At 34.9% G+C, this 22297-nt stretch overlaps 2 protein-coding genes across 6 annotated transcripts; one reads left to right on the top strand and one right to left on the bottom strand.

Moving 5' to 3' along the window:
- The first annotated feature begins 1586 nt into the window (after positions 1-1586).
- LOC111397595 (protein NDL2-like) lies at positions 1587-5564 on the top strand. 2 transcript variants are annotated; one of them, XM_023024597.1, is made up of 11 exons: positions 1587-1808; positions 2708-2807; positions 3263-3360; positions 3489-3577; positions 3733-3793; positions 3882-3968; positions 4104-4181; positions 4268-4324; positions 4425-4480; positions 4869-5004; positions 5089-5564. In XM_023024597.1, exons 1-11 carry the CDS (start codon positions 1749-1751, stop codon positions 5302-5304), a joined length of 1038 nt encoding a protein of 345 aa, XP_022880365.1. In that variant the 5' UTR covers positions 1587-1748; the 3' UTR covers positions 5305-5564. The 2 variants fall into 2 exon arrangements, with proteins under 2 accessions (XP_022880365.1, XP_022880366.1); XM_023024598.1 differs by lacking the exons at positions 1587-1808; positions 3263-3360 and having other exon boundaries at positions 3403-3577.
- Positions 5565-5988: 424 nt separating this feature from the next.
- Positions 5989-17003, bottom strand: LOC111397594 (homeobox protein ATH1-like). Of its 4 annotated transcripts, XM_023024595.1 has the most exons (6): positions 16267-16787; positions 15935-16148; positions 13843-14944; positions 13281-13633; positions 12746-12806; positions 5989-6283 (listed from the first exon to the last, which is right to left on the bottom strand). In XM_023024595.1, exons 3-6 carry the CDS (start codon positions 14785-14787, stop codon positions 6119-6121), a joined length of 1524 nt encoding a protein of 507 aa, XP_022880363.1. In that variant the 5' UTR covers positions 14788-14944; positions 15935-16148; positions 16267-16787; the 3' UTR covers positions 5989-6118. The 4 variants fall into 4 exon arrangements, with proteins under 4 accessions (XP_022880363.1, XP_022880362.1, XP_022880361.1 ...); XM_023024594.1 differs by lacking the exons at positions 15935-16148; positions 16267-16787 and adding an exon at positions 16795-17003; XM_023024593.1 differs by having other exon boundaries at positions 15935-16787.
- Positions 17004-22297: the final 5294 nt, after the last annotated feature.

Genomic DNA, 22297 nt, shown 5'->3' with positions numbered 1-22297 from the left:
AGCCATCAAGCCTCGTAGGTTCGGTTCCTCAACCACCTCGGCTTCCTCATCAGAATTCAGCCATCAAGCCTCGTAGGTTCGGTTCCTCAACCACCTCGGCTTCCTCATCAGAATTCAGCCATCAAGCCTCGTAGGTTCGGTTCCTCAACCACCTCGGCTTCCTCATCAGAATTCAGCCATCAAGTTTCGTAGATTTGGTTCCTCAACCACCTCGACTTCTACATCAGAAATCAGCTATCAAGCCTCGCAGGTTCAGTTACCCAGGCTTCATCATTCTCATCACTTCTTAGACAACAGCAAATCTCTAACTCCAACCATGATATTAATATCTATATTTGGACTTGGGGGACTATTATTTGGAGTATACAAATTTTAAAAAAATTTCTTTCAACTAGCTGGCTGGCCTCACTTCATCAAAGTCCTCGCATTACATAAATGACTATATTTGGACTTGGGGGACTATTGTTACGTGTTCGCACACTTGAGCAACCCACCAGGGCCCATAGCGAACCACGTGGCCCACAAACCGAGGTCCACAGATTCCGAAGCCCTCAAATCGAGGCCCATTTATCCTTGCCTCATGAGGAACTCTGAAGCCCATATGCCGAGGCCCTTTGAAGGTGGACAAGGCCCTGTTTGCCGAAGCTCCTTAGCCGAGGTGACAACATCTATAGCACAAAGCAACATCTTCCATAGACATCTCTCCCAAGAGATCTTCTGCACAAAGATCTTACTTGAATGATTGATAGGACGTTTGTCATGAGTGTAAATGTTAAGTCTTGTCACTAGTAGAGGCGGCTCTGCCAATCAATAATGTATAACAGGTTAGGTGCGACTGATCAGCCTACAATTTGACATGTAAACTAACCGGATAAGGTCACGTGTACCCCGAACCAAAGGTCACGATCTAACTTGTGACACTATAAATACTCCCCCATGTACCCCATACAAGGGCGAATGCAAGAATCAATATAAGAAACCATATTTTATTCAACTCTCTCTTGCTTATTATTTTGCAACACAAATGAGTCCATACATATTTAGATATACATTTTCAAATATCGATTGGTAATTATTATACAATCGCTCTACGATCATATCGCCGGATTCTGAACGTTTTCGTCCCGCATCATGGAGCTACTCCTACGCCCTTGATCTATCTTTTGTAGACCGTCCACGTGTCTTAGTGTGTTGGACCTTCGCTCACGTGTGCGCGGGTGGGCCCGGTATCTGTTGACAACGTTTATTGGGGTCAACAATTGAAATATTTATTTATCTACAAATATAATTTCAAATCTTAAATTATTTCGCATGGATTATGATTCGGTTTCCTCCACTATTAACAAAACAAGACAATAAGCTAAGGTCAAAAAGTGTTTATCAAAAAAAAGAAGAAGAAAAAGACGAATAGAAAAGGAGTGACAGGACTAGATGAGTAATAGAAAGAAGTCTCAAGGGCATTTGAGTCTTTTGAAAGAAATTCCGTCGGCCTCTTACTGTAGTTAAACTTCAATCGTGTCTCGGGTTAAGGAAAGCGTCGGTGACTCAGTGAACGTTGTGAGTCAGCTCAACCTACTAAACATTTGGATACGTACAGAATATATTTGTCCGAAGAAAAAAGTGTCGAGAGAAAGAGAGTAGACTGGATTGGTATATAAGCTATAGATGCCAAATCCAATGCGTCTCGAATATCCGGGCGAGAGTTTTAGTGAGAGAAAGTGGAGAGAGAGAGAGAGAGGTACCGACCAATGGGGGACTCCAGCGACTATGTTTCCGTCGATGTGGAGTGCACTTATCTTCCCGGAAAGGTCAAACTTACTCACATTATACATGCATTTTTATGCATATATACACTATGTATGTGCTTATATTTGTGTGCAAAGTTATTTTATGAACTTCAATTTAATGTAGAAGTTTTGAATTTATGCTGATAAACGAGGTGAAAAATTAACTTTTTATGAATTTATCGAAGAGGTTTTATTGTATTCTTTTCTTTTTTGGGTTCCACGAAAAATAGTTCATTATACCATTGTTTTGATTGCATTTGATTGTAGATTGAGCTGCGATCATAGTTGGATTATACATAGATGACATTTCCCCCTAAATTTGTTACTCTTGCTTAATGTGAGTCTTTATATCAACATAAAAAGATGATATATAGTAATATATGTCACCGACTTGGCTCTTGCGCGTTCTTGGTTCAAGCGTGTCTTCAAATGTATTGTGGCCGGAGTGTGATTGTGGATAATTTTGGAAGTTTTTGAAAATTATGAAAACTATATCTTACTTCGCAAATTTTTTCTAGATTATAATTGGTTTGCAACTTATTCAGATTATTGAAGTTATGAAGAATTAAGTATATTCTTTCTTCTTCTGTTTTGCTTATTCACATGTGCTCTGATTCTTAGTTAATGCAATGAAGTTAAAAAAAAAAAAAAAAAAAAGTTGCCCTTTCAATCCTCTCCGAAAGTGTACTGATGAACTAACTGTACTTTTTCACAAGGGACCACTGCAAATGGGAAATCCTGTTAGGAAACCAGATATACCTAGCGTTAGCTTTTATGAAAAATTATTCCTTTTTACAGCATAAGGCACAAGAAATTTTTATCAAATTGAAATAGCTAGTGGAAGATTGGTTTTATTTGTTGTTTTTGTCGTATTTTGTAAAGGATTTTGGCTAACTATGGTTTTGCCTAATTGTTTACAGAAGCATACTGTTAAGACAAGCCACGGTTATGTCTCTGTTACTGTTTTTGGAGACCTGGACAAGCCGGCTTTAATCACTTATCCTGATCTAGCTTTAAATTGTAAGCATACTAATTTGTCATGAAGTGCTGTCTTGAACTTTGATTAATCATATTACATCTCTAGTCTGCATTACCTATCTCGATGTAACATTTTTTTAACTGAGCTATATATTGGCTAACATTTGGGGGGAATGGAAGTGTCTTAGCAAATTTTTCTCATTATTTAGTTGTTTTTGGTTTGAATTCACTAAAGTAATTTTTGTTGTTAAAATTGTAATATTTTCAAGCTCGAAACGATGAGCCGTATGCTTGAGACTGAGCACGTGAAGTATTTCTTAATTATTAGGTTGATATTCCTACATAAATTTTGTAGTTACCCATCTTATGCATGTTCCGCTTTTGGCTTCCCTGCTTCCCATGCATCTTTTTTTCCATTTCATTGATTTGAAGGAAGATTGAATTTTTTAGGAATGGTGTTGACATCTAAATCCTTGTTTGTCTGCATCACTGAACAGATGTGTCTTGTTTCCAAGGACTTTTTTTTTGTCCAGAAGCATTTTCTCTGCTTATCCACAACTTCTGTATTTACCATCTCAGCCCTCCCGGACACGAGGTCTGTACACCGATTGCTTGATTCCTGATGTTGTTTATGCAGGAAAAAATTATTTTGACATGAGCCTTTTTGCGGAATGCTTCTATTCACATCAATTTATATCTGAAACTTATCCAAGAGTATTGCAGTTAGAAGCTGCTGCCATCAGCCCAGATGAACCTGTTTTATCCGTTGATGGTTTAACTGATCAGATTGCTGAGATTCTTGACTATTTTGGGTAATTTCAGTGTTATTACTTCTTAAACCCTCCTTGAATTTTAGTTATTTAAACCCTTTATCTCTTTGATGGTTTTTTGCCTTCATATTCTTTGACATTCAACGATTTTTTGACAATTCTTTTCCTGGAGCGATATATTTTCTGTTTTCCTTTAGACTTGATGCCGTGATGTGCATGGGGGTGACAGCCGGAGCTTATATTCTTACCCTGTTTGCTGTAAGTTTCCCTAGTTCCAGCAGCTGAATGATTGTATTTTGATTCCATACGATAGTTTTTGCTGAAGTTATACTCCACTTCAACACAGATGAAATATACTCGTCGTGTTATGGGTTTGATTCTTGTTTCCCCTCTATGCAAAGCACCGTCTTGGACAGAATGGTTATGCAATAAGGTTAATTTTCTCAACTCATTCCTCCACCAATCTCTTTGGTGCGTTTGTGGACTTGGTAATTAATTGTTTGTACATCTTTGGGGGAGGAGAAGGTGAAATAAATTTTTTTCCTGTGTCGCGGTAAACCCTTTGCAGGTGATGTCAAATTTACTGTATATTTGTGGCATGTGCGGTTTGGTGAAGGAGCTTTTGCTGATGCGATACTTTAGCAAGGTGTTCTTTTGGAGTGCATTTCGTTTTTTTCATTCAAATCATTGTATATGGTAAATGTTTTCATCACATTTACAATGATACAACAGGAAGTTCGTGGCAGCACAGATGTACCAGATTCGGATGTTGTTCAAGCATGCAGAAGAGTCAGTGCCTTCTTTTGTTATTTTCTTTATTTTTGGATGCGAGATGGATTGCAAGGGTTGGATTGATATGAGAATTTCACTGAAATTGTTTTGCTTGCAGTTGTTGGGAGAAAGACAAACCCCAAATGTGCTGCGGTTTCTTGAAGCAATTAATGGGTATATTCTTTCTCCTGATGTTTTTATTATAAATGACGAGACTTTGCAGGCATTTTTAAGATGAACATATTGATCATTTGAAAGTCTAATTTGTTGTTGCTACAAAGGTAAAAAGATTTTTGTTAAACATGGACTAGGATATTTTTTTCCAAATACGTGATGCATAATCAATCATAAGCTGCATTGGATTAACTATCGCCTACACTCCAAGGGCATGTTTAATGCACGGAATTAAACAACGCTACACAGTACAGCATTCTTGATTTTAGCTTGCTTTTTTTCTTTTTTTTTTTCTTTTTTCTTTTTCTTTTATTTTGTACGTTGCTGTCAAATGCGGCATGCAAAACAAGCTAAAAAGATTTAATGGTAATAATCTGTTGTTTCACAGGAGACCGGACATTAGCGAGGGCTTGAAGAGACTACAGTGTCGATCTTTGATATTCGTTGGAGAAAACTCTCCTTTCCACTTTGAGGCCCTCCATATGACTTCAAAGCTAGATAGAAGATTCAGTGCCTTAGTCGAGGTATGCTTTAACTGTTTCATCACTCTCTTGTTCACTTTGACAGGGAACAAACATTACTTAAACGTACCCTCTCCTGTTATTCAGGTTCAATCATGTGGGTCAGTGGTCACAGAAGAACAACCAGACGCCATGTTAATACCATTGGAATATTTTCTCATGGGTTATGGTTTCTACAAGCCATCTCAATACAGTGTCAGCCCTAGAAGTCCCTCAAGTCCTACTAGCATCTCACCCGAGCTTTTTTCACCGGAAAGCATGGGATTGAAGTTAAAACCAATCAAAACTAGAATTCCTGCATAAGTCTTGGGTGAAGATGGTAAGCAAGTTCTTGTAATCATATGTAGCAGGGGATGAATATACATGTTATTGGAAGAACGTCGTGTGCCAAGAAAACTCCGGGACGATTGTAGATAACAGAAGAAAGAAAAGACAATTTTTTCTCATTTGTAATCACGAGTATTAGTTGAGAATTAGCGAGTGATCTGTAAATTATTTGAATAATAATTGTTTATGACAATAAAGCAGGCAAGAATAATAAAAGGTGGGATAAGTTTTCATAACTGTTGTGTTGAATTCTCACTTTGTTTTCTTTCCACTAAAAAAAATGTTCACTTCTGTTCTTTCCAGTGGATCCAAGTTATCTTTCTCGACACCCATTGTTTCTTGTCCATGTTTATGCACTACAATAAAGTTAATCTCCACGTCAGAAGCCATACTTTGGAAATTTACAAAAAAAAAAATAAATAATAATAATAAAAATAAAAAATATTTATAGTTGTTTAGCATTTTCACTCAACGAATTAATACAATTACACTTATAAAAGTAAGTTTTAGAATAAACTATTTTTCACCGATGAAGTTTACATTATTTACTTTTTGCCTGAAAAATTAAAAATGTTCAAAAAGAGTAACTTTTACTTAAAAGATAATAATAAAATTTTAATCCAAACATATTTTGGGGATTAGGCTTTGCCAAACATGCTCTAAAAAATTACAACATATTCATCATTATATAGCTGATTCAGTTACACTGAACAGATTTTTACCGTCGTAACTTGACTAGATTCAGCAAATAATAATACTTCCATGTATTACAGAATATCTTTTTCTTATGTTAATTCATTTTAAACCTTGTATTCTCAAAGAACATATGATTTCTACAGTTGCTGTCATTTCCTTCATTGTTCCGGCGACCTGTCCGCCTGTTCATCTCCGTGTACATTTCCTCTATCATCGGCTTCCACAGACGAACACGAGCATTTATAAACCAATTGGATACCTGATCATAACCATTGCTCGTAGAAATTAGATATCACCAAAAAAAAGGAAAAAAGAAAAAAGGGGATAGCTTACAAGGAAATATACTACTTTAAAGACAATTTATACACAAAGAATCGAAAAATCATTCAAGCAAGTACATGTTCTTGTATTACAACAGCAAGAACAAGAAAAGATATTCTTAATGCATCATTCGTATTAAATCTGCTTATGTTCTTTTCCTGGTAGGTCCTAAATTTTGATAAAGGAGGGTGCAGCAAAACTGAAAACAAACAAGTAATATGACTAAAACACAAATGTCAAGCATGCTCTGGTGTAATTCATAGTTTATGGGAATCCAAAGTGAGATTGTGCATTAACCATGGATAAAGTGAGGAGACGGAACGTGTTTTTATAAACACATGAAAGGGTGTGGCACAATGATAAAGTAGCGTGAGTTGATCAGCTGACTTTTAATTGCTGTTTTTGAACGTGTTAGCTGGTCCCTTAAAAAAACGCACCTTTAATTTGCAAAATCGTGTTTCTCCTTTGGACCCTCATGATGATGCCATGTTTCAACCCCATGTTCATTGGATGATTGACCATTTGGTGACTCATATAAAAGAGAGTCCTAGGGTTTGAGACTCATGAATTTTCATTCTTCTAGACTCTTCATTTTGCTCTGACCGTTCGAGTTCATCTTCTTCTTCCTCTCTGAAAATCATAGATCATCTTGTCACTTCACAAATCGGTTCACCTAAGAACACAGTACACTTCTCAATGATAATCACTCAAGATTACAAAAAACAGTTTTGAGCAAGTGTTGAAAATCAAAGGAGATCTATGATTTTCAAAGAGGAAGAAGAAGATGATCTTTGGTCTGAGTGCGAAAACATCCTAGTTTCTAAGCCTTGGTGTGTGATTAACACTCGCAGTTGTTTGCTTGATGGAAGGAGCATCTTATTCATTGGCCGAATCTTCATCTTGTTACTGCCTTAGGGCACCTTTAATAAGATCTCCGATTTTGTGTTTTAATACATTCATTACTGTATTTTCATTGTTGATTAAATCTAATATTGTGGAACCTCCTCTTTACAGTGGTATCAGAGCTTTCAGACGGAGGTTCTTGACTCTAACTCGTGTAGATCTGAAATTGTGACACTTGCTTTAGCTAACCTTCGTTATTTCTTGAAATCCTATTGAAGGGATCTGGTGAGATTGTTCTAGTTTTCGATTACTACTGCAAATTAATTGTATAAATTTTTGAGCTGCTGCTACTGTGATTTAATCTTGTAATCTGCGACTGCCTTGGTAATTCCTTGGTCCAGAAACCCTAAGAGTTCTCTGGAATCTAAGGGTTACCTTGACATAAGTCAAAGGTCTTGATATTAATACACTGCTGTGATACTGATTAGCATATAATCTTGGTTCTTGCTGCTCAAATGTGATTTGTGTTGTGATAAACACACTGTGACTCTTAGACTTTGAACAACTCTTGTGAAATAACTGAAGTTCTTTACAGCATATGATTACTGTATATTCATGTCTCTTGAGTGGTGATACTTGAATTGATTTTGAGTTGTAAATAACTGTGAAGTGTCTATTTGATCTGTACATTCTGGAACTACTTTCTAAAATGACAAATACAAAATTTAAATTGGATGTTTTTAATGGCAAAGGAGACTTCAGTCTCTGGCGCCAGAAAATGAGGGCAATTTTGTTACAACAAAAGTGTGCTAAAGCTATTGATGAAACATGGCCTGATGATTTAAAAGAAACCAAGAAAATTGAACTTGATGAAACTGCCTGGAGTTCAATTTTTCTGCATTTATCTGATAATGTATTACGAGAAATTGGCGAGACTAATATTGCTGTTGAGTTGTGGAAAAAGTTGGAAGATACATACTTGACTAAATCTATGCCAAATAAGGTGTATCTTCTGAAACAGTTTTTCGATTTTAAACTTGACTCATCTCTTGACCTTGAGGCTAATATTGATAGATTTAATAGACTATCCCGTGACCTAGCCGACTGTAATGAGAAACTCTCAAAAGATCAGTTGGCTGTGGTCTTGTTAAATTCAATTAGTGATAAGTATAAAGATGTTAAAAATGCAATTGAATATGGGAGGGAAACTCTAACCACTGATGTGATTATTAATGCTTTAAGAAATAAGGAATTAGAGTTAAAGTCTGATAGGAAAGAATCTATCAATGGGAGAACTTGATGGCCAAGACTAGATCTAATCCTAAGACTATGAACTTTATCAAAAAACCTGGACACAAGAAAAAGACAAATCCTAAGGATAAAATGAAAATGAAGACTAAAGGAAAGAAGCATTTCTATTGTCTAAATGAGGGTCATTTTATCAAAAACTGTCCCAAAAGAATTAGTGATTTCAAAAACCAATCTAAAGATGATGGTGGTGCAGCCTTAGCCTACAATAATGAGACCTTAATTGATGAAGTCTATGTGGCTGTAAGCAGTTCACCTTGTCAAGAGTGGATTCTTGACTCTGGCTGCACCTACCATATGTGTCCAATCAAGAGTGGATTCTTGACTCTGGCTGCATCTACCATATGTGTCCAAACAAATAATGGTTTACAGAGTTTGAAAATGTAAAGGGTGGTAAGGTTTTAATGGGTAATCATATGACATGTCAGGTTAAAGGAATAGGAACAATTACATTGTAAGTAAAAGGAAATAATAACATGGTTTTGGAAAAGACTAGATATGTTCCTGATTTGCAAAGAAATCTTATTTCCTTAGGGGTTCTAGATTACCTAAACTATGACATATTGATTAACAAGGAATACATTAAAATCTTGAGGGGTTCACAAATAATTATTGGAGCCCTAAAGAGACATGTCCTGTACATTTTACAAACTGAAAATTTTTTGGAGTCCACATCAGCAGCAATCTCAGTCTAAAATGATAAGTCACATATATGGCATAAAAGACTGGGCCATATTAGTGACAAAGGGCTACAGATTTTGAATAAACAGGGTGCCTTTGGAAAGGATAACATAGAAAAACTCAGTTTTTGTGACTATTGCATTCTTGGAAAACATAATAGATTACCTCTCTTACCTGGAATGCATAAATATGTGTCTATACTTGAATATTTGCATGCTGATCTTTGGGGACCAGCTTCTGTAACAACTCATACTGGTTTTAAATATTTTTTGTCAATTATTGATGATTTTTCTAGAAAAAATTGGACTTCTCTTTTAAAATCAAAATCTGATACTTTTGGTATGTTCAAGAACTGGAAAACTTTGATTGAAAACCAAACTGACAAAAATATTAAGGTATTAAGAGCTGATAATGGTTTGGAATTCTGCAATTTTGAATTTGATGAGTTGTGCAAACTTTCTGGTATATTAAGACATCGTACAGTAGCACACACCCCACAACAAAATGGTTTGGTCGAAAGAATGAATAGAACAATTCTTGATAAAGTGAGATGTATGCTCTTGAGTTCAGGTCTGCCTAAGATTTTTTTGGGGGAAGCTATTAAAACTGCTAGTTATCTGATTAATAGAAGCCCTTCTAGTGCCATACACTTTAAAACCCCTGAAGAGATGTGGAGTGGAAAACCAGTTGACTTCAATAACTTGAGGGTATTTGGTTGTGCAGCCTTTACACACCAATCTGAAGGAAAGTTAGAACCTAGGGCCCTTAAATGTGTATTTTTGGGCTATGGTGAAGGGGTAAAGGGATATAGGTTATGGGTAAGGGAGAACATAGGCTATAAGATCATAATCAGTAGAAATGTGGTGTTTAATGATGATGATCTGCCTTGCCATAAATTTGAAAATAAAATAGGGCCTTTGAATCACGATGAAAATGTGGAAAAGGGGGTTGAAATTGAGGTGGAACAATCTGATGATGAAAATCATCAGAATACTGCACAACCTGATGAGAGAAATGAGGAGATACCTGGTGATGGTGTTCCTAATGACGAATCTGAAGTTGAATTGGAAACTAATCAGCCTTTAGACAATTACCAACTTGCTTGCGATAGACAAAGAAGACATATAAGACCTCCTACTAGGTTTGATGAAGATGTATCTTTGCTATCTTATCAAAGTATGATTGAAAATGAACCCGAGTCCTTTGAGGAAGCCATTAATAGTAAAGACTCTGAGGAATGGTTTGCAGCAATGCAAGATGAAATGCAATCACTTAAAAAGAATAAAACTTGAGTTTTGGTAAAAAGACCATATGGAAAAAGGGTTGTTGACTGTAAATGTATTTTCAAAATTAAAAGAGGTGAACAAAGTGAAAATGATATAAGATACAAAACTAGACTTGTGGCTAAGGGTTTTACCCAAAAGAAAGGAGTAGATTTCAATGAAATCTTCTCACCTGTTGTAAAATTCACTATTGTTAGAGTGATTCTGGCCTTAGCCACACAGTTTAACTGGGAACTAGATCAATTAGATGTGAAAACAGTTTTTTTAAATGGTGATCTAGATGAAACAATTTGCATAAAACAACTCAAAGGATTTGAGATAAATCAGAAGTGTGACTTAGTTTGCCTTCTTAAAAAATCCCTATATGGCTTAAAACAAGCTCCAAGACAATGGTATAAAAAATTTGATAATTTTATACTTGGACTTGGTTTTAAGAGAAGTAACTTTGATACCTGCCTATATTGTAAAGGAAATGGTGGAGAAAATTTCCTTTATCTACGCCTTTATGTGGATGACATGCTATTGGCAAGTCATGACATAAAAGAGATAGAAGATATCAAAAATAAACTAAAATCAGAATTTGAAATGAAGGACTTAGGTCCCGTGAGAATGATTTTAGGTATTGAAGTTAAAAGAAATAGGAGAGAAGGCACACTAAGTCTCAGTTAAAAGTCATACATGCTGAAATTGCTAAATAAATTCTCTTTGTCTGATTCCAAAAGTATGAGTTTGCCAAGAAAGTGTGAGTTTGCCCTTGGCAAATCATTTTAAACTCTCAAATGAACAATGTCCTAAATCTAAAGAAGAATTTGAAAGAATGGCAAGAGTGCCATATTCTAATGCAGTTGGGTCTGTCATGTAACTCATGGTTTGTTCTAGGCCAGATTTAGCATACTCTCTAAGTGTTTTAAGTATATATATGTCAAATCCTGGTGAAGCTCATTGGGAAGCTATGTAATAGCTTCTTAAATACATTAAAGGTACATCAGATCTGGGTATTCAGTTTAGAAAACAAACTGAAGGTGTTATTTTGAGAGGATACACTGATTCAGACTATGCTGGTGATAGGGACAATAGGAAGTCTACTTCAGCCTATGTGTATACTTTATGTAATTCTTGCATTAGCTGGAAATCACAGCTTCAAAAGATTGTTGCATTATCTACTGAAGCTGAATATATTGCTGCAACAGATGCTATAAAAGAAGGAATATGGCCGAAAGGGTTATTAAATGAATTTGGTTTTGTTAAAGAAGTAGTTCTTTATTCTGATAGTCAGTCAGCCATTCATTTAAGTAGAAATCCAGTTTTACATAATAGATCTAAACAAGTTGATGTTAGATTTCACTTTATAAGGGATATAATTTCACAAGGAATTGTGAAACTTGAAAAGATTTCTACTAATTTTAACCCCGCTGATGTAGGTACAAAGGTGCTACCCCTTAACAAGTTCTTGGACTGCTTGAACATGTTGAACATCACTGCATGCTGATTTGAGTATCTGACATGAGTGCAATTGATGTTCAAAACTGGGAGCAACCCCACTGTTGAGTGTATGTGAATCATTGTACCAAGGTGGAGATTGAAAGGGTGTGGCACAATGGTGAAGTAGCGTGAGTTGATCAGCTGATTTTTAATTGCTGTTTTTGAACGTGTTAGCTGGTCCTTTAAAAAAACGCACTTTTAATTTGCAAAATCGTGTTTCTCCTTTGGACCCTCATGATGATGCCATGTGTCAACCCCATGTCCATTGGATGATTGACCATTTGGTGACTCATATAAAAGAGAGTCCAAGGGTTTGAGACTCGTGAATTTTCATTCTTCTAGACTCTTCATTTTGCTCTGGCCGTTCGAGTTCATCTCCTTCTTCCTCTCTGAAAATCATAGATCTCCTTTGATTTTCAACACTTGCTCAAAACTGTTTTTTATAATCTTGAGTGATTATCACTGAGAAGTGTACCGTGTTCTTGGGTGAACTGATTTGTGAAGTGAGAAGATTGTATCTTCTATGATCTTGGCTGATCTTTGGTCTGAGTGCGAAAACATCCTAATTTCTAAGCCTTGGTGTGTGATTAACACTCGCAGTGGTCTGCTTGGTGGAAGGAGCATCTTATTCATTGGCCGAATCTTCATCTTGTTACTGCCTTAGGGCACCTTTAATGAGATCTCCGATTTTGTGTTTTAATACATTCATTACTGTATTTTCATTGTTGACTAAATCTAATATTGTGGAACCTCCTCTTTACAACACAAAATGCTTATCTTGTTTTATGGAAGGCTCTGCGTACCTGTCTTCTTGTCAATCCACTTTTTAATGCAAGCAAATGCTTCTCTGAGTCCTTGGGATACCTGAATAAACGGCATATTCTGAACATTAGTTTCTTATTAAACAAGTTGTATAGAACACACAAACTGCCCCCTTTTTTATTGGTATAAATTACACGTGGGCATCCTCAGGATCAAACTCAATGTCTATGCATTTTCACAGGAAAAGAGGATGTCATAAACTAGTCGCAACCAAAAGGATGATGAGAGGAAAGAAACAAGGTTAAATCATCGAAAGGCAAGTTTGTGGATATTAAGAAAACACCCTTGATTCTCTGATGTTTTGCAGGAATTGAGCTTACAAGAAAAGTAAGGACAGTAGTACATGAATCAAAGACAGAATGCCAGAGGAAAAGTACGAGGCCATTAACATGCTTATGACATGCTTGGCAGAAAAGAAAAATGCTAAAATTCTGTTTATCGTAACATTTAGTATGGAGGATATTATTTTGAAGTTTCTATAACAAACAATTAAAAAAATGCAGCATAATAGCTCACGGGTGAATAAAATTCTGAAACATCCATGCCCTCAAGATGGAGACAGATCTTTCGGGCAATCCTCGTTGGGGCCTCCATAATGGATGATCTCTCTTTCTTAGCTGCTGAAGCGCCCACTGTTTTTGGATGAAGGATGCCTCAAATGAATTCTCTTCTATTACCCCTCTTTCACTAAAATTAGCTCCCATTTCAAGAATGTGGCAGCTAATTCTCTCCCGTAGGTTTTTATACATGAAAGAGATTGTTGGAAGAGCAAATCGAGCGTGTATATCAGATTCCAACTCAGTTACAGCATGAAATGCAGTTACAATTGTATGGATCTCATCTAAGCATTGGTTGAAGCTATCATCAACCTGAATTAAAGTTGAAATTAAATAAGTTACTTAGTTTGACACTAACGTTAGATTTACTTTCAAAATAACTTATTTCTTTTTAAATCTCAGCAAAATATGCACATAGCTGCTTCACCAGATTATTACGAGTCAAATACAACTTCATTGTTTCGTACATAGATAAACGATTCTCTAAGTAAAGTTTAAAATAATTAGCAAGGTGTACATACCACTTGCAACAAAGCCAGCAGATGCCTTTTCTTTGTTTCAACTTCCCCGTCTTGAAAAAGGCGATTTCCTTGATCCTTGATTCCAAGTTCCCGATTGGGATAATCAGAAGGATTCAATGCTGAATAGCTTGTTTGATCAAAACTTTCAAATGCAAAGCCAGCAATTTCAGCAAGTATTTCTTGCATCACCCGGAAATATCTGGATCCCAATAAAAACTGTGAAATTTCAACCGGCTTGGAAGAATTAGAGCTCAATGAAACGTTATTACTTTTGCAAGATGTTTGTTCTGACCCAATGTGCCTTTGAAACAAACAATAGCTAGTTAAACCAGACGAGCTCATCTCTAGACATGGTTCTTGAACCGAAGTCCCGTGCATAACAAAAGCTCGAGATGTAGCAAGACTAAGGGACAGATGGTTACTAAATAGGGACGACCCTGGGCTACTAGAGGTCAAGCTGCCACGTTCTGGTAATATCTTCGAAGTGGAATTTCCCGTTGGCTGGGGTATAACCGTCCCTACAAGTTCTGGAGAAGTTAAGGATTTGCTGAAGTCCCATCTACTGCTCGTATCAAAAGGTAAATCATTGCATACATACTTCATGGTTCCACACGAAGAATTCATCATATTAGTGTAGTCACTTGGGACAATGTTTTTTGGGCATTCCAGGTGATAATCAAAAGTATCAGAAGTTGAAACGTTGTCGGGATTCTCGATAGTACCATATCTTACAGCCGGAAGGGTATTAATGGATAACCCGGGAAGGGGAATCCCCTCAACAAATTGAGAAAGAACTGGATTCCTACAGACAGGAAATGACGTGGCAGTCGAGAAATCTCTAATGGTATCCTTCCCCGGTTGAATGTTCTGAAATTCATCAGCATCAGAAGCATAACTGTCAATAGCTTCTCCTTGCATCACTAAAGGTATGGAAAACCCAGACATGGCCTGATTTTTGTTTTGCTTGTCAGTAGATTAAGAGTAACCGAGACAAATTAAGGTTGTCTAAAATGAGCTCCAGTCTGAAACGGCAGAATCTTATCCTGCTACATATGTTAATGTTCTCAGGCTATATGCGTTAACACATTGGAAACGCCACCTTCTGAAAATCCAAAGAAAAAAAACTGAAATCAAGGAACTATGTACGACAAGCTTCTAAATCATGACATATTTGTCCTAAGATGTGGTATCCCAATTTGTGATCTTTATCTTAGATCAGTTTAGAGCACGTTATGCTGTACTCGATCTGAAAGAATCTAAGGAAGTTCTGAGCCACACTACATAAGTTAAATGCAGCAAATGGAAAATTACAATGCAAGGAATATCGACTGGACATGTAGAAATCTTAATAACAAATGGAGGAAAATACAACATGGCAAATTTCCTACTTTTATAGTTTACAAATTACTCGGATAGGTGAACCATATAGATGTTTATTAATGAATACAATGTTGATTCATACCAAAGCCCCTATTTCAAACTATAAAGCGAGAGAGGAGGGGGGAGTACAGAGCTTGAATTTCTCAATTTGAGGAGTGCAACCAAATTTAAAACCTCAAAGCCCTGCAAGGGATGTGAATGAAGCCAAATTCCACAACGATAATGGTGTTCTTGGCAAGTAAACCCTACTTTTCGCTGAATGCGATTAATGGAAATTCTTTACTCAGTTCTAAAAAATTCAAGGAGGAGAAAAATTAGCTAAAATATATTGATTCTACTGTCCTAATAGAAATAAGCATGAAGCAGAAGTAGAACATTGACATTAGAATTCTGCAAAAAAGAACTCTCAAGCACATTAAACATAATATTTAGGCTATTAAAAACTAAATGATGTTTAGTATGCAGTACTCGATAAAGAATTGTCAGTACTATCGAATCATCCCTTTCGTATATGCCATATCGAAATGATAACAACCCACAATTCTACGCATTGTGGGGGTAAAAATTACCACCGAACGAATGCACATATCAAACTCTGGCCAGTGGGCAGAGTGGACAATACAATGAACAGGTTTTAGTTTCTTGTCTTTTCCATAATAGTATCAATTCCTCCATAGGAAACAAGCCATAAAAGAATGATCATAAGACCAACCTTTTTAAGCATTGTCGGGGAAAATGTTACTGATGAACGTATAAACCTCTGGCAAATGGAGCGGTCCATTGAAGACTTAATGAGAATATGTATTGTTTAAAAGGACAGTGCTTTCAAGAACAGATGGTGGTTGTTAATGACATGCCAAAAAGCTTGATCCTTCTATAAGTGATATCTTCAGGAGAAAATAATTGCTTTTCCTATGGCTATTTCCCTAGTGTCCAAATAAAAACCCAATAAACAACATTAAAGTTGCTACCTTTTTTCCTGTTTGTTAAAAGAAGTATAAGAAAGTAAAAAGGCTAACATGAAATAAGCCCTTATGCACTAACCAGCAGTAGCCCACTTGTCCTCTCGCAGCATGTTTGGCAAACTTAAGAAGTTTACATACAAGTAAATAAGTTTTAGACAGCCAGAACAAAAGACCCCAATAGAATCATAATGCTAAAATGTGAGATGTTTTACTTGTGTGATGAAGAAAAGAAAAGTGGGACTTCATTCAAGAAATCCAAATTCCAAGAAACTGAGAATTCAGAGCCCCAAAAACCCATCAAGAATCATGACTTTTTTAAAAGACTCTTCTTTAAATGATACATTAACCAGAGGGCTTTTAACTCAATGGTCATAAATTTACTGGACATTCATTATACAACACCCATTGAAAGCAAGAAAGCAAGAGTGGGTTAAAAAGCCAAAAAAATGGGAAGCAGCTAGAGATTTGTAGAGGATGAATTAAACGGACCCATTAATAAAAGATAGATATAGAGAAAGAGAGGAGCCACACGAGAGTTAACACCAAGGATATAAAGATAGAGATCATAGATTTAGAGAGAGAAAGAGGAGTGAGAAAAGCATTATACATTACTCTTTGGTGCTGCAATTCCACTCATTTCTCTTGCAGCCTTTAAAGGGCCCATCCATCTTACCCGCTCTCATATTTCTCATGATCAGCTTCATCAACACAGCCAAAATAATCTGGATTCTCTCTGTTCAAACTTCTGTGCATGGGAGGTCCTCATAGCACTATTTTTCAGAGAAAAAAAAGAGACTTTACTTTTTAACTATATTGAGAAAAGCAAAGATAATTTGATGAGAAGGAAGAGTCAAGAGAGTAAGAAAACCAATATTCTAAAAATGACCCGGAAAAGCAAAAAAAAGGTGAAGGGTCAAATGGTCAAACCCGGTCCATCCCAGGTCAAATTGGATATCAAAATTAAATAAATAAATACTCCAACAAACTCTAAAATATTATAACAATAACAAAATTTTAAATTGTAGTATTATTAATTTAAAGTAAATATAAATTGTTAATTAGATTTAATGATTTATTATCCTATAATTTATTTTAAAATATCAAAAACTAACAATTGTTGTGTCTAAAATAAATTGCTTTGTTAAAATTGAAATTATTTGTGCTTTTGCGACCAAAATTTGTTTAATAGAAAGAAAAAAAAGTGAACAATTATCAAATATATAAATTGCAAAGGATTTTACAATTTATCCCACATTAGAAGTTGAAGAAAACAATGCATGTCTCTTCTCTTTAAAAATAACACTTGTACTTATCTCACATTGAAAGTTAAGGAAAATATTGTATATCTCTTCTCTTTTAAAAACAACACTTGTATTGGAAAGAATGTAACATTGGACTTGTCAATGCTTGAGCCCATTTATCAAAGTAATTGTAATTGTAATTTTATTATTATTTTTATTTTTTAAAAAATGGGTAAAAACTTTGATCGAATTTTCGGTTTCTGGCTAAAATGGTTGGTTAGACAGGTTATTTATCGATTTTTTAATTTTCGATTAATTTATTAGTATCGGACAGAATTTGAGGCCGGTTCCCAATTGAACCGATCGATTCGATCCGATTTTCAAAACATTGAAGAAAACAACATACTTTTATTACTTGAATCTAACAACTAAAGCGCAATGGCAAGTAATAAATAAAGAGGTAAGAGTGGGGTTGGGGGAACTGTTGCACCAGCAGTGGACTTTCAGTCATTGGAGAGAGATATAGAGAGAGAAAGAGGGGGAAGAGCAATGATGATGATGCAAGCAATATTGGAAGGTTTTTGAAGAAGATCGGATTGGGAGATCTTTGACAGGATTTATTCATGCAATTACATCGAATTAATTGTTTCAATATTCACTAAATTTAGGACCATATTTTTAATTTATTACTAAAATTTAAAATGTCGAATTTTGATCATTGAATTTAGGTCCGTATCTTCGATTGCTCACCAAAATTTAAAATATCGAGTTTTAGTCATTGAACTTTGAAAAATATAGTACGTTAATCACTATCATAACTACTGAACTTTGAAAATTATCGAGTTTACAGTGAGTAATGTACAACATTTTTCAAAGTTCAAAGATTAAGACTCAACATTTTAAACTTCATTGAGCAATTAAAGACATTGACCTAAATTTAGTGATCAAAACTCGATATTTTAAACTTCAATGATCAATTAAAGATATGAACCTAAATTCAGTGACCATTTGAAAATTAACTCAATTACAACACCTATTTAGCCCAACTTGTCACCCTTTATTTTACATTTTTCACAATTTTTTTTACAGTACTCATTTTTAATCACACGTGTTTCATTAAAATAATATTATATACAAATAAAAAACTTTTCATTCATTTTTAATCACACATTCTTCATCAGTCACTATTTCATAATACATTTATTCAAATTAATGGGGGCTTAAACAAGGCTTACATATTTTATTTTGATTACATTTTAATATTATTTTTGTCCTAATTAAATTATGAATTGAATTCTTATTGTTGATTTTTATTTTTTGTATAGAATATGATTTGAGTTGTTTTCCGATGATCTCATCTACCTACTGGTATTGTGAATTCTCGCAATCTTATGGCAAAGGTGTGTCATTTTGCCCAACATTAGTACTCCAAGGTTTACGTTTTGTTCTCCTCACTATAGTTCATTTCCGACCTACAGGATGATCAAGTGTGATTTCCCAATCGACCTGTAAGTCTTGAGGGAGTGCATGATCATGCCTCCTCTTGAATTTGGTGTTGATCGAGCATGAACGATCTCCTACTTCGAGTAAACTTGCACCTAGCCTTACATTTATCTAAAGACCTAAAGTCCTGCAAGGAAAGAATTTTCTAGGTACTTCGATCGAGCCAAAGCCTTCATGCATCCTACTTCTGCTTGGTATCCTATTACCTAAGCATTATTATAAATACAGGCACCTTAACGTCATAAATAAGAACACATTGTTATTGCTTTACTCTCTGCTCAAGGCTTTACGCATACTTTTTTTCTTATTATTATTATATTTGCTGACTTAAGCATCCAATGGGCTACAAGGTCACACCTCTTAACCTTTATTTCAGAAGTTAAGGATCACTTTTCATGGTCACCTCAACTTTGGATCCCTAGCTTGGCTCTTGCCTAACCTATCTTCATCTTAGATACGACTTTTGGTAGCATCGGATGAAGCAAAAAAAATAAAAAAAAATAATAATAATAAATTCAAATTTTGGAGATCATATTAGAATAAAATTAAGTTTGTTCACTAACTAGAAATTTGTTATTAGTTGAGTGAATAACAATGTTCATAATTTTGCAACTGATGTCTAGTATAGAGGAAACTTTGTTCGATTTCTAGTCTCATACGTGAAAAAGTGACTATTGAATTTTTTTTAGATAATTGTTTTTTGAACTTAACAAGGAATCATCATAATTGGATGCTCAGTTTGCAATATAAAACGAGGTTCTCAACTACAATTGGGTAACAATTCACTTACTCGACAACGATCAAAGTACTTTTGTCTATAATTTTTTCTTTCTCTGGACTAAGATCGAATATCTAACTAGTAACTCACGAGAGTTGAAGAAGTGACTTATTTTGTGCCAGTTCTTGATATTATTTTATTTTGTCCACTATAGACTATTCTTACTTGACAATGATAGATATCTGTTTTTCATTTTTTATTTAACTCTGCGTCAAGTCATCTAAAATAAATTATACTACAATATTTCCAATTTAGTCTTTGAAAGTAATTATGTACCAGAAAATCACATATTCTTTTACTATTTTATTTTTTTAACGTTAGGAGTTAAAACTATATGAGTAAATCTTCTAGATCTATATACAATACTAGTCATTGTCACGTGCGTTGCACAAATGTTGTATTTATTGTGTTTTTTTATTAATGTAGAAATTGTAGATGTTAAAAAAAAATATTGAAGATTTATTGAATTATTCAAGAGTCTTGGGAGCATATTATTGCTTCGTTAATAAAATTCCCCATGCATACACTTATGGTTGCAGTTAGTTAAAGAAATATAAAGTGAAGAATGCTCATACTGTCTCAAAAATCACTATCATCTAAATCAAAAATTAAAAACTATCTAGTGTATGTGTTTGATTAGTTTAGGCAAATATGTGAGAAAAGTTGAATCTATCAGTAATGTCATTGTGTTTGAACTACACGAGTAGTATATAATTCTTAAGATATTGACAAAAAAATATTGGACGCCTGCATACATTGTTTTGTTCAATTAAATAATTTATCCTCTACGATTCATCAAATTTCTAAATAATGACCCATTTTCTCTATTAAACTTTCATCAGATGCATCACAAAAGAAATTCTGAACAATAGGATCATCAACTGCACACTGAATATAGGGATATTAATTCCAGTTAAGCATTAATTGGTTCAATGATTTTTAGAAAAATTGACGAAAAGTTCAAACTCAATCGATCAAAAACTACAGCTTGCAAGAAATCATCACAACCATCAAACTTAAAAATGAAACAAGTGGTCTAATATAATTTTTACTCAATTGCAAGTTAGTGGCGTAGGGATGAATCCAAGGATATATGAAAAAACCTTTGGTGGATTAGTTTTCAATTGCAAGTTAGTTGCATGGAAGCATGTATTGTTGGGAATTCACTTAAACATGCACAACGAAAATAAACAATTTCAATTCCCACCAAAATTCAGTTTTGTATTTAGATAAGAACTGTGATGAAAAATATACATTTTCCTTGATTTTGTTATCCTTTTCCAGCAACTTGAATCTGCCTTCCACAGTTGTCCAATTGTCTAACCTCCAGTGAAATCTACACAGAGATTAGACTGCAACTGCTAGGATTTTTCTTCTTGTGCCAACAAGAATAATGAAAACAATATGGATCTCAAACCCTAGCCATGTATTTATATAAACCCAAACGGGCTCGGCTCGGCCCGGTCCTGTCCAATATTTAATTAATCCATTTAATTAAATTCAGTCCGTGATTAATTAATCCAATTAATTAATTCGGGGATACAAATAACCAATCCAATTAATTAATTTTATCCAACGATTGGATGAATTAATTAATTGAGAATTTGCAATCTTCAAATTCTCTTTTGTATATGACCCATCAGGTTCCCGACCACGATACCTAATGACGTGAAATATTATTTTGATATAATCAAAACTGATAAATTAAACACCCTCTTAATTTATTACAAATTCACACTCACCGGCCCAGATTGACATCTAGCAATGTATTAGGGCAACACATGTGACGGAAAATGTCACGTGGTATGACAAAACCAAAACTGTTCATTTACCATGAAATTATAATCTCTTCATCAATATGATCTGATCAACTACGAGATATGGAAGTGTGTCAATCTCGATTATCGATCATATCTTTCATTCTACTATTAAGCCAATATGAGTCGAAAACTCCTTTTCGACTTATATGTATACCTTGGCCAAAGATTTCGTTATTGACTTAATTGAATGAAATGCATATCACAATCTCTTACTATCTAAGAGTGATGAATCCTCTATTAGTCATTCACAACCTTTATACGATTCTTGACATATCCGAACAATGTCGTATTAGCGGCTCTTGGCAGAGAAACATCCAACACCGTCAAAGCATGACTGTCCTCATACAAGGCACTATGATGATCTCATGTCATAGGACCAATTCCACTACCGAATAATCGCTAACACTCAGATAGTTATCAATGTGGAATCTCTTAGCGGGTCTTCAATATTTTATTTTATAACAAAACATCCACGTGTTCATTTAAGTGTGACCACACTTTAACTCGTGAGATCAACTACTTACTTCAGAAGTAAGAAATGTCACACGTGATGGTCTATCTGTATTAACGATATTCGAATCTCGTTATTACTTACGACCACGATTTGGTCAAGATCCAATCATACGTAATTTGTATCTCACAATCATAACTCCTTGTGATTAAAAAATCATTTAAACTTGGATCTTCGAACTCTATTATTTAATATTATTTATCACAAAGTTAATTTAAATAAATAATAGATCTTGCCAAAATTAAATGCATTAAACA

Source organism: Olea europaea, chromosome 7, assembly GCF_002742605.1.
Source record: "Olea europaea var. sylvestris chromosome 7, O_europaea_v1, whole genome shotgun sequence".
Lineage (NCBI taxonomy): Eukaryota > Viridiplantae > Streptophyta > Magnoliopsida > Lamiales > Oleaceae > Olea > Olea europaea.
Note: the sequence above shows the minus strand (reverse complement) of the source record. Positions and strands in the feature narration are given on the sequence as shown.